At 55.0% G+C, this 13,178-nt stretch overlaps 1 protein-coding gene across 1 annotated transcript in view; it reads right to left on the reverse strand.

Annotated features, from left to right (window-relative positions):
- Positions 1-13,178, reverse strand: part of OTUD7B (OTU deubiquitinase 7B) — a 19,071-nt gene that overhangs the window by 5,316 nt on the left and 577 nt on the right. Inside the window, exons 2-8 of the mRNA XM_026043256.1 lie at positions 8,447-8,572; positions 5,839-6,009; positions 5,499-5,714; positions 2,014-2,115; positions 1,397-1,524; positions 854-966; positions 502-629 (exon numbers count right to left, since the gene is read on the reverse strand). Of these exons, the coding sequence (XP_025899041.1) occupies positions 502-629; positions 854-966; positions 1,397-1,524; positions 2,014-2,115; positions 5,499-5,714; positions 5,839-6,009; positions 8,447-8,519 (931 nt within the window). The 5' untranslated portion in view covers positions 8,520-8,572. The remainder of the gene's footprint in view (positions 1-501; positions 630-853; positions 967-1,396; positions 1,525-2,013; positions 2,116-5,498; positions 5,715-5,838; positions 6,010-8,446; positions 8,573-13,178) is intronic.

Below are 13,178 nucleotides of genomic sequence, written 5' to 3' on the forward strand. Positions count from 1 at the left end.
GAGGAAAAAAAAAAAAAAAAGCCCCCAAATAGATATTTATTTTAATTCAAGAGGGACACAGTGGCAAAAAGTAACCTAACTTTTCCGTAAAGCCGGTCTTTCCTCCTCCACAAAATGGCTTAAATTTGCACACTAAATGATGGTAATTGATTATTTTTTTCTGACAGGAAATTAAGTCTGCTAGCGGAAAATGCTGTGTGAAGGGAACGGAATTTCCCTCCTACACACATACACACACACACAAAATTTGAAAAAAGGTAGAAAAAACCCACGGTGCTATAGTTTTAGAGAATATCAGACTATGATACTTAGATGTATGTCTCACCCAGGAAGGTGATCACCCAGCAGGAGATCAGCACCCCCTTGCTCTAGGGTTGCATTCAAATCCAACATGCCAGGGCAAAAAAAGCCCCATAAAACTACAGAAAGGAGAAAATGTGTTGTGTTTTTCTTGTCTATGCTCAAGATGCAACTCGGGCCATGCAATTTGGTGCCATTTACCTTCGCCCCCCGAGTCGCGCAGCATTGTGTCTGCCACCACCACGATGGGTCTCTTCAGCACATGGGCGAGGACAAAAACATGGAACTCCTCCAGGCTCTCGTAYACTGGCTCTTCGGAGCTTTCCACCCTTTGGAAAATAAGGGATACGTGACCTGACTTGCATCCCATGGGTATTTAATCAGCACTTTTAAAACGGGAGGGGAAGAGGTCTTTACAGGCAGCTGTATTAAAGCATATCATATAAAAAGCATTAAGTCTGAACTCACCTCTGCTTTGAGATTTTAGTCTCATTTTGGGCCACTGAAGAAAATGGAGGAAAAAAAATATACATTTTATACATATGCTGCCTACCCTCCGCAGTTGCCTCCATTCGTGCCGTAGTGGACGCGGGGCTCACTTGACGCCAGCTTGATCAGCTCATTCCACTCCTTCTGCCACTCCTCTTCCGTGTAAACCAGGCCGGACTGGAAAAAAAGGCAAAGAAAGTAATTTTCAACCAATTTGTGTCCATTTTTGTAGGCACAAATGCATCACTTCCCTATGGGCCTATGCAAAAGAGTCAGTGTTATGCAGAAGAGGCTGTGCTTGCAGGTTCTGCAAGTCCAGACATGCCGCAAATTTACCTTTCCTTTCCAAAAAAAAAAGGAGGAAGCTGGAATGTAAAGGTATCTTTGAAGATCAGGTGGGAACGAGGTTTACTCTGCTCCCAAAAAGTGGCAAAGCCCCAAAGGGCTGCGTGCAGCCAGGTGAGGACACTGGGGAGCTTCCCACCGTGCCGAGCTCACGGTGCTGCCCAAAATGCACGATGGAGACTTTGCTGCAAAGGGATGTGCATCCCAGACACGCGTGAGACTGTGTTGAGGCTCTGCCCTCAGCTTTCTGGCAGGTTCCTACCTCCTTGTTCTGCTGCGTCTGCTGCCAGCGCCACCTCCGCTTCAGGGCTTCCCTTTCCACGCCTTTATCCATCAGRGTATAGAGGGATTTGCGCAGCATAAGATCCCTGTCGTGGAAACCCCACATGCCTGGGTAGGGGAAAAGGAGAAATAAGAAGCAATTCCCTGGGGATTAGCAGCAGTCAGCATCACTGCGTCTTCTGCCACCTGAAGGTCCTGGAGCTTCCTGCAAACCAGGGGATGAGGAAACTGGGAAACTGAGAAATGCAAGTTTAATAAATAAATATATAAAGACTATTCAACTTCTGGGCCAAGTGCTGTATATGCTGCATCTATAGTGGGTATTTACACCGTGAGAAGGAGAAGTTGGCAATTCCGCTTCTCAGAAGAATTTCAGAGATGCAGCAAAATATTTGTGCGTTAGAAAAAAAAACGACAACAAAACCAAAACAACAACGGGATGATCTCTCTGCACGAAGGAAACGSGCAGGAAACGGTTGCGCTCAACCAGTTTCAGGCCCTGGAGAGCAGAACCCGGGCTGGTGAAGCCGCTCTGCCCGGCGAGGGGCTCTGGAGGCCGCTGGCAGCAGGAGCGGGTGGGCACGGCAGAGCTCTTACCCAGGGAGGCAGCGTGGAGCAGGCAGTTCCCGTCGCCCGTGGTGGCCAGGGGAAGGAGCCGCTGGCAGCTGGGGTCCACGGCAGCCCACCAGTTGAGGCGACCTGCGGGCGACACGGCAGAGGGTGGCAAGGGGGCACAAGGGCGCCCTCGGGACGCGCTTGGGGCGGCCGGTGCCATGAAAGGGGGCAAGAACAACGCGCCGCTCAACCCAGCATCAAGAACACGAGCACATCCGCTCACTGCAAGGCGAAAGGAGTCAGGAAAATAACATAGCAACAGAAACGGGCCAAAAATAGGAGCCAGCCCCAGGCAGGGCTTTAACCCAGAGCAGATTTCTCCTGTTTTCTTCCCCCCGCAATATTGTTTCCAAAAACCACAAGCATCAGGCTCCAAACACATCCCCCAGCGCCAATGGGGCCCAACAGCTTTTCCAGTTTCTCTGGCTAATCCCAAGACTGCTTCTAGTTTCTTTTTTCAACCAACCCCTYCCTACATAAAAGCATCTAAGAGGGGTTGTTTTTTCTCCGCTTGCTGATTTTAGGTGGGATACTTGGGAGCCCACTCGCTAGGCAGCTTCAGCGAGGAAAATACAACCCCACAGCCTTTCACACTGCTTAAAACGAGCAGCGTTGGGGGAATACAAAGCACCTGCATCGCTGCAACTCCAGACAGAAGGTTTTCAGCTCATCTAAAAATAGGAGCTTGGAAAAAATAACAGCCGCTGCAGCCACGTGGACGGGAGTTAAACGTTGATCAAGGAAATGAAATTTTGGGTTGTCCCGTTTTGCTGCTGTTTGAAGACAGTAATTTTTTCGCTCTGAGAAAGGAACCGGCCGAGGCGAAGGGCGCTCGCCAGGCCCCAGGCGACAGCTCCGCTCGGGACAGTGACTATTTCCAGGCCGTGCAATTTCTGGCCCAACAAAGTCGCCAACTTGCGCCAAGTGGCCCGGAGCCAGGGGAGCAGAAYGAGAAGCAAAACAGCCTCCAAGGAAAGCCAAACAAAAGGCCGCGCTACTGCAGGCGGCGCTGAGCTGAGCTTTTTATATCCCCTGTGCCTCTCCTCCCACGCGACCCCGCTGCTCGTGGCGGAGGGAGCTGGGTTAAAACAACACTGCTCTCCACGATGTCCTGACCCTGGTTTTCCAGCCGGCTGCTGCAAACACCTCTTGGGCACCCCAAAATGCCCGAGGGCCTGAGCAAGCGCACACACGCGTGCAACAGAGTAGTATCTTCTAACAGGACCTGTCCTGGTGGATCACACAAGTAGGGAGGAACAGGCAAAGGCGCTGCTCATCTACAGTGAAGTGCACCAGCTATCTCCAAAATCAGACACGTCACCGGTGTTCTCCCTATCTCCTTTCACACCCACCCCCTCCAGAAAAACAGCCCCCAGCTTCGTTTTATTCCCGAYTTTGGGGAGCACCAGGACTCACGGTTTCTCTCTGCGGAAAAAGATCCCACAGAGCCCAAAACCWTTCAGGAGCCTGTGGTGGCCCCGCAGTCCCCACGTCACCTATTGCTCCGCTCTTCAGGACGCCGCTCGGGCTGTGATTTATGAGCTAAAGCCTTTGCAGCGGCGTTGCCGGCTACGTGACAGGGGCAGAGGGTACGTGCAGGCGCACGCGCCTCGGCTCACGCGCAGAGCAGAGCCCGGCCAAAACGCTTCTCCACGCCGGGGTGATACACGAGCGAGTCAGGGGGACGGGCACCGAGTTCTTTGATTACCCGGCGGGGCCGCGCGCCGCTTACGCTCCAGGAACGAGGAACCTGCTCGGCCCGCGAGCGAGCAGCTCAATTCCTGGCTCAGCGGTTTTTAATCGGCCACCCACGGATGTTGACAGCGGGCTGAAGCGCTACGGAAGCGGCGGCTCTCGTGCCAGGGTGCCGAGGGGCTTTTTAAGACACTTGGCATCGTCAAAACATAGAGTGAGGCTTAATCCCCTTGGGTTTGGAGCAAAGAAGGCCGTAGCACGAGGTAGGGTCAAGCTCTCGGCTTCACTACAGTCTTTGCATACGATTCTGAGCACGTTAAAAGCTTTCCAAGAGGATGACATTACAATTTACAGTGCTTTAGAGCACGCTTGCTCTGCCACAGCGCTGCAAAGGGATCTTTGGATAGAGCGGGACGAGCATCTTAACATTTATTGGTCTATAAAACACTTGCTAAATCCCCTAAGGACAGCACGTACCAAATTAATAATGGAAGCTGCTGTAGATCACAGCGTTCTGCTCAGAAGCCAACTTCAAATTAAGCTTGCAATATTTCACACGTGCTGTACGGCCCTTTATTTAAAGATAAACACTCATTTATAACAAACCCATGTGCATAACGCGGCTACGCTTTGTCTTCCAGAAACACGTTATAAAAATCAATTACTTAATACTAAGGGCTGCAGTCGAGAGGCCCGATGCTGCCAGTGCCTCGGAGGCAGTGGGAATCCGAGCCTGGAGCCCACGTTTCACGCGTGTTAAATTGGAAAAGCGGCTACAGGAGCCAGCTCCATACTGCAGGAGAGAACCTAATCGCCCCAGAGCGCCCGTATTTCTCGGGAGCGGCACTCCGGCTGCCACGGGGCAATCCAACACCTGCCTCGCCTCCGCGGAGACGCAGATAAGCGCGTTTTATTTGCATCAGACAGGACGGCTTCGCTGCCGCCGAGCGGCAGCAGCCCCGTAACGAGATCGTGGGGATCAAGTGCTCATTTCCAAAACATGAGACTATTTATTACAGGAACACTTGAGCAGGCRAGGGCTAAAATTTGATGTTACGGATGTGCCTTATCTCGTGAGGAATAGTTTTCTAGACATATTCATCAGAGAAAGACAAGAATAAAAAAAAGAGGTGGGAGGGCTATAGACATCTTCCCTGGGAAGTGCTTCTCCCCTGGGAAGTGCTGCCTTGGGAACGTGCACTGGGTTGTTCTGTGTCCACACGGAGGACCTGTTCCTGCACAGACCAAAGTGTATTTACAGACCACATAGCAACTATTCCGGAGGSAGGCAGCGTGCTGGGAAACAAACACGTCTGCCCTCCTAAGGTGGTTTCTCCCCAGGCACATGGAAAGTCAGCAGACAGGTTTGCCTGCGTGGAGCGCATGAGAAAGCACCAGGGCTCTAATAGGGCTGTAATCACTTCAACATGTTTTTTTAGTGCCGATCAGCTCCTGTGCGTGTTACGTGATCRCTTCCCCCACTGCGCATCTTGTTTTTTCAGGGCAGCTTTTTTTTCAGAGCGTTCCCATTGAGCAGGAGGAGAGAGGACAACACGTAACACTTGCATTCGCTGTCTGCAGGTGAAACGAAGCGGGCTCTTGCTGCACTCTTGCAGCGAGCTACAAACGAGGAGAGGATGATACCCAGCGCAGAGGGATGCCCTCTAACGCGCTCGCTTCCCTGCGGCCCTGGGCCCACGTGGCTGCAAACTGCCACCAACTGCACAGAGGGAAGCCCGGCAGCACGAGGCGAGCGGCAGCGCAGCGCTTACCAGCCTGCTCCAAGGCCACGAGCATGGACTGCTCGATGAGGTCGCGCTCGATGAAGCTGCGGAAGTCCTCCGTGTACACGGTGAGGTCGGGCAGCTGGAACGTGCAGATGGGCATCTCCAGGAGGTGCTCGCTGCTGCCATTGCTGGAGACGTGGGAGCGGGCCAGGGAGACGATGGTGGAGCTGGCGTGGGAGATGCCTCGCGACAGGCGCTTTTCTGGAGGAGAAGAGCGGGACGAGAGCCGCGTGAACGTGCGGAGGAGGCACGAGGATCTGCCTCGCTCCAGCACGTGACGATTCCAGAGGCCGGGCGCACGGCTGGCCCGAGGGGCACCGCTCACCTTGCACGATGTCGTCCTGCCGCTGGAGCGGCGGCCGCGCCGGCCGCGGCGCCTCCTTCTCGGCAGCCCTGTAGCTGCGCCCCTCGTTGAAGGCGTGCGGCAGGTTCCCCGCGTGCACCTGCCGCAGCTGCTCGAAGTCGCTCAGGGCCGCGCTCAGATCCCAGTTTTTCCCTGGATGGGAAGGGAGAAACAGGCCATCCTCATCGTATGCAGGAAACATAAAATAACCAGGTCCTAAAACCGGCTAAATCCAGGCTAGAAGCTCATCCTTAAAATAGCGTTGGCTCTGCAAACGCAGGTTTAACGTGCTCAGCAGGCACATGCAGAGCTTGCAGGAAGCTAAACTCACACTTATTTGGCCACTGGACACTACAAATCCCCCAAAACCGTTCAAACCCCCCCAACTTTTCCAGAACAAGATTCCAGGCAGTAAAACGAATAGCGGAATGACCTCCATAGCACATCTGTTAAGKGCAGGCTAGGGAACCGAAGGAACAGTCCCTTAGGAAAGGGAAACCAAAGGCTGGGCTGCGCTATGCCCAGCAGCACCTGCAGGGGCCAAGMGCTTCGGGTCGCGCTTGGCTTTATAGCTGCCTCATCTGCATCTAATACCATCCATCAAGAATGCAAACGCCRCAGCATTTAATGCAATTAATCAAGATGCCAGCGCCACCGCATTTAACGTGGCCCAGCAAGATGCCAACAGCACTTCTTCAATGACCAACTCGACACCTACAGCCCCCGTATCCCCCGCACCAGCGCGGGACAACACTCGGGTGAAAACACATGTGATAAAGCACAACCTCTCAGGGTGATGACTTACAATAAACTATTTTAAACCTCTGTGCTGGTTTAAGGTAAAACAGCGAGGAGCAAGCCAGGCTGTGCCATTACTAATCCAATAAATTATTCAGCAAAACAGCTTGAACTTGGTGGAGTTGAGTGAAGCCCTTCTGCTTTAATCCTACCCAGCAAAGCCAAAAGAACATAATATATATTAATACACTGCAGCCTTTCAGCGTGCACTAAACTGACCTTTTACAGGACACTATCTTCTAAAGGCAAAAATATATAGCAAGGAAAGTCCACCATATGGCTTACATTTGGGAAAATTGTGATTTTTATGAACGCTGTTAATCCGGGCTCTTAAATTAGGAAGTTAGCAGACAGCAGAGAAAGAAAGCCAACTTTATATATAGCAACTCCACTACAGGAAAGAGCTATAAACTGCCAACTGGCTTATAGGATAGCTTGTGGACAATAAAASCAGGCAGCACGTCTGATTTCCAAAAGGAAATAGGCATTTGCGAGTATTTAAATTCCCCTGTGAGATGCAGCTTGCAGCATTTAGTGACTGATGACAAACAGAAAGTTGTTTCAAGGTTTACCTTTAGAGTCCAAGGGCTTTTTTTTTTTCCTCTTTCAAAGGAAGCAATGAATCAGGATCAAGGAATGAGCTACTGGACTAAAATTAACTGTGCTGCCCCATCAGCATCTGCCTCCATACGTAAGCAATGGGAGGACACACTAGCAATATGACCTACGGCAGCTGGATTTACCTGCCCTCTTCACCAGCAGCTGTTGTAGAAATTGGGAGAGAGAGACAAATTTGGGAAAGCCTATGCAAAACAACGGCAGTCGCATAAAATCTCAATACTTACACATCACCTGTGAGCACGAGGGAAGGGCGTGTTTAATAGACTTGGCACTAAGATGCTTTTGGCAAATACAAGAGGGATGTTGGACTCGAGGTGGAAGAAACTCTGGCAAAATAAATGGTTTCCTCAGCACTTTGGCGATAYGGGAGGTTTCTCCCAAACACCCCAAAAAAAGTCAGAGTCTAAATAATTTCACTAGCTACTGCTCCCCACCCCGGCTCCTCCAGCTCCTGTGTGCAGGCGAGCGCTAAGATCTTTCGCAGCGGAAGGACCGAGACGCAGCAGAGCAGATGTCAAGACCCGCCGGCGCGTGGGAAGGTGCTAGGTGGGAAATCGCTGCTCGGAAGGCACGCCGGAGTCGAAAGACGGGCAGAAGACGGCGCTTCGTAAGCGCTCGCCGCTCCCGTCCCAGTCACTGCCTTTCCGCAGCACGTCTTGTTTTATCTGACGGCTTCCAGAGCACGGCGGAGCCTCRCTCATCCTCGCCAAAAATCAAGAGGGAAAAATGTGGCTGTCTTTGCTTCCACGCTGTTGCTGCCGCAGGGAGGCTCCAGGAAAAACAGCAGCGGGTTACGGAAATTAGGCAAAACAGCCATTGTCAAAATAATCAACCCCCACATAGAGGAACGGGGGACAGAACTGGAGGAGATCCTGCTTTAACCTTTCCTGAGCATCAATATTTCTTTGGAAAGGCACCATCAGAAACCCTTGCACAAGCAGGAAGCCTAAAGCCCCACGCAGCACAGGACGATGCCTCAGAACCCACAGCTCGCCTGGAAAATTAAAGGGTGACGTCCCAGAGGCCGCAGAGCTAGTGGGAGGTCGGAAGAGGGAAAGGAYATTTGCAAGCCAGTTGGCAGCCTCCAACCGAGGCCTCCTCCCTTAGCTCCGAGCAGAGGGTGCAAGGAGCCTCGTCCCGCGGGCCGCGCGCGTCGTCTCCAGCCACTCACCTTCGAGCAGGTCTCGGGCCAGTCCCGGCTCTGCCCCCGTTGAGCGAACAAAATCCGACAGCACGACGTCCATATCCAAGGTGGCGTGCTCCTGGAGCGCTCCCGGATCAGCACCTCGGCCTCAGTCTAGGAACGAGAGCAACAGCGGGCCCAGCTCGTGTTACACGGCCGGGAAAAAACCTGCAGCATCCTCGACCTCTCCAAACGCACAAGGAGAGGCAGGGGGGGATTAAAAGCAAGGAGAAAATGCTTTAATTGGGAGGTGTTGCYTCTGCAAACCAAACAACCCTTTCAGGCTACAAAAAAATAAAGTCAGTCTTTTCTTTCAGCCGTGCATAAATGCACCGCTCCGACTCTCCCAGGCGAGGAAGCGTCGTGACCTGAGCTCGCTTTTCCCCGCACCTATGCGAGGCAACRGCCCCGGCTTTGCGACGGCCTCGCCATCCTCCTTGCCCCGCCGTTCCCACAAGGAAATGAAAATGCAGCCCATCAACCAACGTTCAGCAGGCGAAGCGTCGGCTTGAGCAGCTCCAGAGCCTCGGGAAGGCACCCGGAGGTGCGGGCTCCGGCTGCGCACCCAAAGCCTGATTTACTGCATTCCTCGAGGCGGAAAACAGCCGAAAAAGTCAGGACCGGGCAAACGCACAGCCCGGTTTAAAGGGATCTTAACTTTGAGCATGCAGAGAAGCTGTTAAATATTCTCCAGTTGCAAAAGACATCTCCATGTTGCATTTGAAGGCAGCCTCAAACGGCGCATTCCGACGCGGCAGGCGACTGCCGTGCGGCACCGGGGACGCGGGGAGGAGCCGCTGGTCAYGGGGCAGTCGTTTGTGCCCCCAAAATACCAGCTGACCGGAGAGGAGAGCGAGCGCCGCCGCCAACCGAATTCCCTGCATTGCTGGAACGAGTGAGAATTTCCTTCGGGTGGGCGCAGCATTTAGAAAAAGAAGGAAAAAAACAAAAAGATGAAGAAAAATGCAAAGCAAAGCTTGGCCTTTTGGAGCGGAGCGATGGGCGGCCCGGCCTGCCCCCGCCAGCTCCTGGCATCTGCAACGCTGGCAGGCATCGCTTCCTCGCTTTCTCACCCAAATCCCATTGGATTGGGGCTCAGATGAGGCCGATTATGGCTGCAAATCCCGCGGGCACCGTGGGGCTAAGGAAAGAGGTGGCCGGGACCGGGGTGACGTCCCCGGGGGAGCCGGCAGCCGACCACGTTTCTGTGCAAGGTTGACCTAGGGGAGAAAAAGAGACAGGCGACCTGCTCGTTAGGCAGCACTCACCAAGACTTCCAAGTAAATAAATAAGAAGGAGTTGCAAAATGTAAGATGGCTAAAAACGCTGCTCCCTTATCACCCAACGGGATGCAGCGAGGCCGGCTCGGCCCTTTGCCCGTGACTCGGTCTCGCACGACCGGGATTCTGGATTCTGCCGGGAGGTTGCAGAGCAGCGGGACGGAGTGGGTCAAGCACCGAGGCTCACGTGCGAGCACAGGAGGGCTGCCACAGGGACACTATACGTTCACACGTAGGTTTTGGTGTGATGCTGCGTGCAAGCCGTCGTCACTCACATTTCATGCGCTGCAAACTTAACTTCCCCCAAAAGCGCCTTTTAAACAAGAAATCACTGCTGTGCCGGGCTCTGGTGCGGGCAGCTTTTGAGATATTTCCTTCTCCTTTACGTCTCCTCGTGGCTCGCACCTGCTCAAACCCTGCCCTCAGCCTCGCAGGTAGTAGCAGGGTGGGTGCTTTGGTGCGTGGGGATTATTAATCCCATTAATTATTAATCCTGGCACAGCCCGCTGCAAGGGGTAGCTCAACAGGAGCCAAACCCGGGAAGGGCTGTCCTCAAAGCAGCTCGTTTTTAAGGATGCCCAGTGCTTCAGCGGCTCCATTTCCCCCCAAATTTCCACCATGTCCATCGCAAGGGCCTGGATGACGTCGCTATCCTCAGACCTCGGGGAACCCGGGTGTGTTTTTAGGGCACCCTGGCACAGGGGCCTCCCGATGCCACGTGCTGGCACAGATAGTTTCTCCTTATAAAGCTCTTCCTAAAACACCTACCCCACAGGGACGGCGTGACATTTTGCTAGCTAATGCTTGTAAAATGCTATAAAAAAATTAAGTCTCGCCCTTACGAGACACCGGGAATAAATGAGGGACTTATTCCAAAGGCAGCAGGCCAAGCAGCGCTCCCCAGCACGAGCTTCCCTGGCCCGCGAGCCCATCGCCAGGCGTCTGGGCACAGGACAAACCAGGGACAACGTGGGAAAGCAGCGAGCTGTCACCCTCAAAGCTCCGCAGAGCCATTCGTGCCCGGCGGCCGCGCGTTGAGCTCGCGGGGCGCTCGAGGGACGGCCCGTCCTGCTGCACCTCACCCAAAGTCACGCCAAAATAAAGCTGCTCTTGCCACCCCTCCGAGGGAAACRCTTCCAACGCGTTAACGGCTGCAGGGCGTTGCTTAAGTCAACACAGGCGAGCAGGAGCGCGGAGGAAAGGTTCCCGCAACGCCCAGCGCTTATCGGCTGCGCGCGGGCATTTCGGGCCGGCGGCGGCTCGCAGAACTCCTGCCAATGGGTTCGCTCTGCTTTTTATTCCAGGCGTGACCGGCTTCGCTGGGAGCACAAACATTTTGGCCTGTTTTGTCTCGCTGCGCGCGGGGCCCAGGGCGGCAGCAGGAGGTGACGCCAGGCGTAACGCGGCGCTCGCTGGGGCCTCCCCGRCCAACGCGGGGCTCATTCCGGCCTCGTCCCCGCCGCCAGCCCGCGGTGACRGGTCCGGCTTTGCTCTTGCTGCTCCCATCTTCAGGCTCGGCACCTGGGCGATACCTGCGGCTGCARGTGCAAACACGGGAGAAAGGCGGGAGCTGCCGATCGGCGACCGCTGCGGCCCCCGGGAGCCTCCGTGGATCCTCCCTCGGGATCCGCGCTGCTCCGGCAAGCGCGGCAGGGCTGCCCGTCTCCGGCAGGTCAATCGCGCCAAGAGCAGCGGCGCAGCACGAAAGCTCAAGTTTGGGCACAAAAGCCGCTTGAAGGGAAGAAGTTAAACTCACTATTTGCACTTTTCACACGTGCTTAGCACAGATTTGTCTTCTTATGGGATGCTAGAAGAAGATGGACTCGTGTGGTGGGAATCACGGAGGTCGCAGCTCGGATGAGGAGCAGCATCCAAGTCCAAGCGAGCTCCCGGCGCGGGCCCTGGCCCTACCAGGGCCTTAAGTATGTCCTGGTCTTAAAATAAAAGGCAAGTAAGAAGCAGGTGTCCTGCAGCACGTCAGCACCCGCTTCCTGCTCGCGCGGGGCGGCAGGACACAGCAACCAAACCTATATTAGGAAACTCCACAACTTCGGCGCAGGGAAAACGTTTCCATTTGCATCAAAACGCATGAACACTTGGCTCTGTCTTTGGTTTGTAAAGTGAAGCTCTTTGGCGAACATTATAAAGGCCATCAGGAACCAAAGGTGACTTCCATCTCCGCTGTGGGTACTTCTATACGTTGCACTGCGTATGTTTTGCTTTTAAATGGATTTTGGGCTGGGCAGGTGCCTCGTTACAGAAATCCATCATCTGTGGGATGCAGACACATCAACCTCCATCCCGGTGTCACCGGGAAGCTCCGGAGCCAGCGTCCGCATCCAACGAGGAGCAAAGCAAGAAGGTGGGATGGGACCGAGCCATCCCTGGAGCCTCCCGCCCTGCCAGCTCCAACCTATGGATCACACGCATGGATTTCATCCACGGATCTCTGTGTGACCYGGGCTCATTGAGCAACAGATCAACAGGCTCTTCCCCCCGCAGAGCTCCGGCCTTCCCGCAACGGCCTTTCCCGCTCGGGCACCACGTCCGCGGATGTGGCGAGCGACAGCGGCGCATCCCAACCCGCAGGGCGCCGGCGCTGCCCCGGGCACGCGCCGAATCCCGGCCCTCGTCCCCTTTATGTGCTCCTCCGGCATGCCCGGCCCCTTCCCAAATCCCATGTCCGGCTCCTCCAGTGCTCAAGGACAAGCTGTGCAAGAGGAATGTCTTGGACTGAGGGATTTAATGCACATCCTGGAGCTTYCCCTGTGCTGCTGGCAGGGGCAAAAGTCTTCCAAAGCTTCGGGCTGTTCCTCTCCAGCTGGAACGCGCGGGACGTGGACTAACCGCTTTGTCCCGCTGCAAAGAGCCTCTTCCAACCTACAAAGCGACTTCTGTCAATGCTCCCCGGGAAGGGCCGCACGCTGCAGGGAGGGAAAGCTCCCACGTAAAGCGAAAACCCCGCCAGCCTGCGCGAACAGAGGCGATGGCTGCGAGAGGCAGGCGGCCACGCAGCCCTGCCCGCGGGGACGCCACCGCTCGGGGCGTTCGAGCTGCTCTCTAGCACGAGGCAAGTCCCGAGAAGAAAATAAAAGGGAGCAGATGCYTTTCCCAAGGCCGAGGCTCTCCGGGCGCACCTCGGCTCTCGCAGAGGGGCTGCCCGCAAAGCCGGGTGTTTCGGTGCTGCCTCGTGACACCCTCCGAAAGGGCAGCGCCCGGGAGCCAACCTGAGCGTCCTCCCAAAGCCAAAGGGCCCCCGAGCCGCTCGTCCGGGGCGCGGAGCCGCCCCTGGGCGGGGGGCTCCTCTGCAGCAGCGTGGCCACGATTAAAACGTGGGACAAGGAAAGGATCCACGGGCCGTTTCGTGTGTCTCCTCCCGGCGAACACCCCCGGCAGCTCCCGCCTTCCGCGGGGAAGCGCCGGTCGGTTTGGGGAGCCCG

The sequence above is a fragment of the Nothoprocta perdicaria genome, unplaced genomic scaffold (genome assembly GCF_003342845.1).
Source record: "Nothoprocta perdicaria isolate Ctin4 unplaced genomic scaffold, notPer1 scaffold_323, whole genome shotgun sequence".
Lineage (NCBI taxonomy): Eukaryota > Metazoa > Chordata > Aves > Tinamiformes > Tinamidae > Nothoprocta > Nothoprocta perdicaria.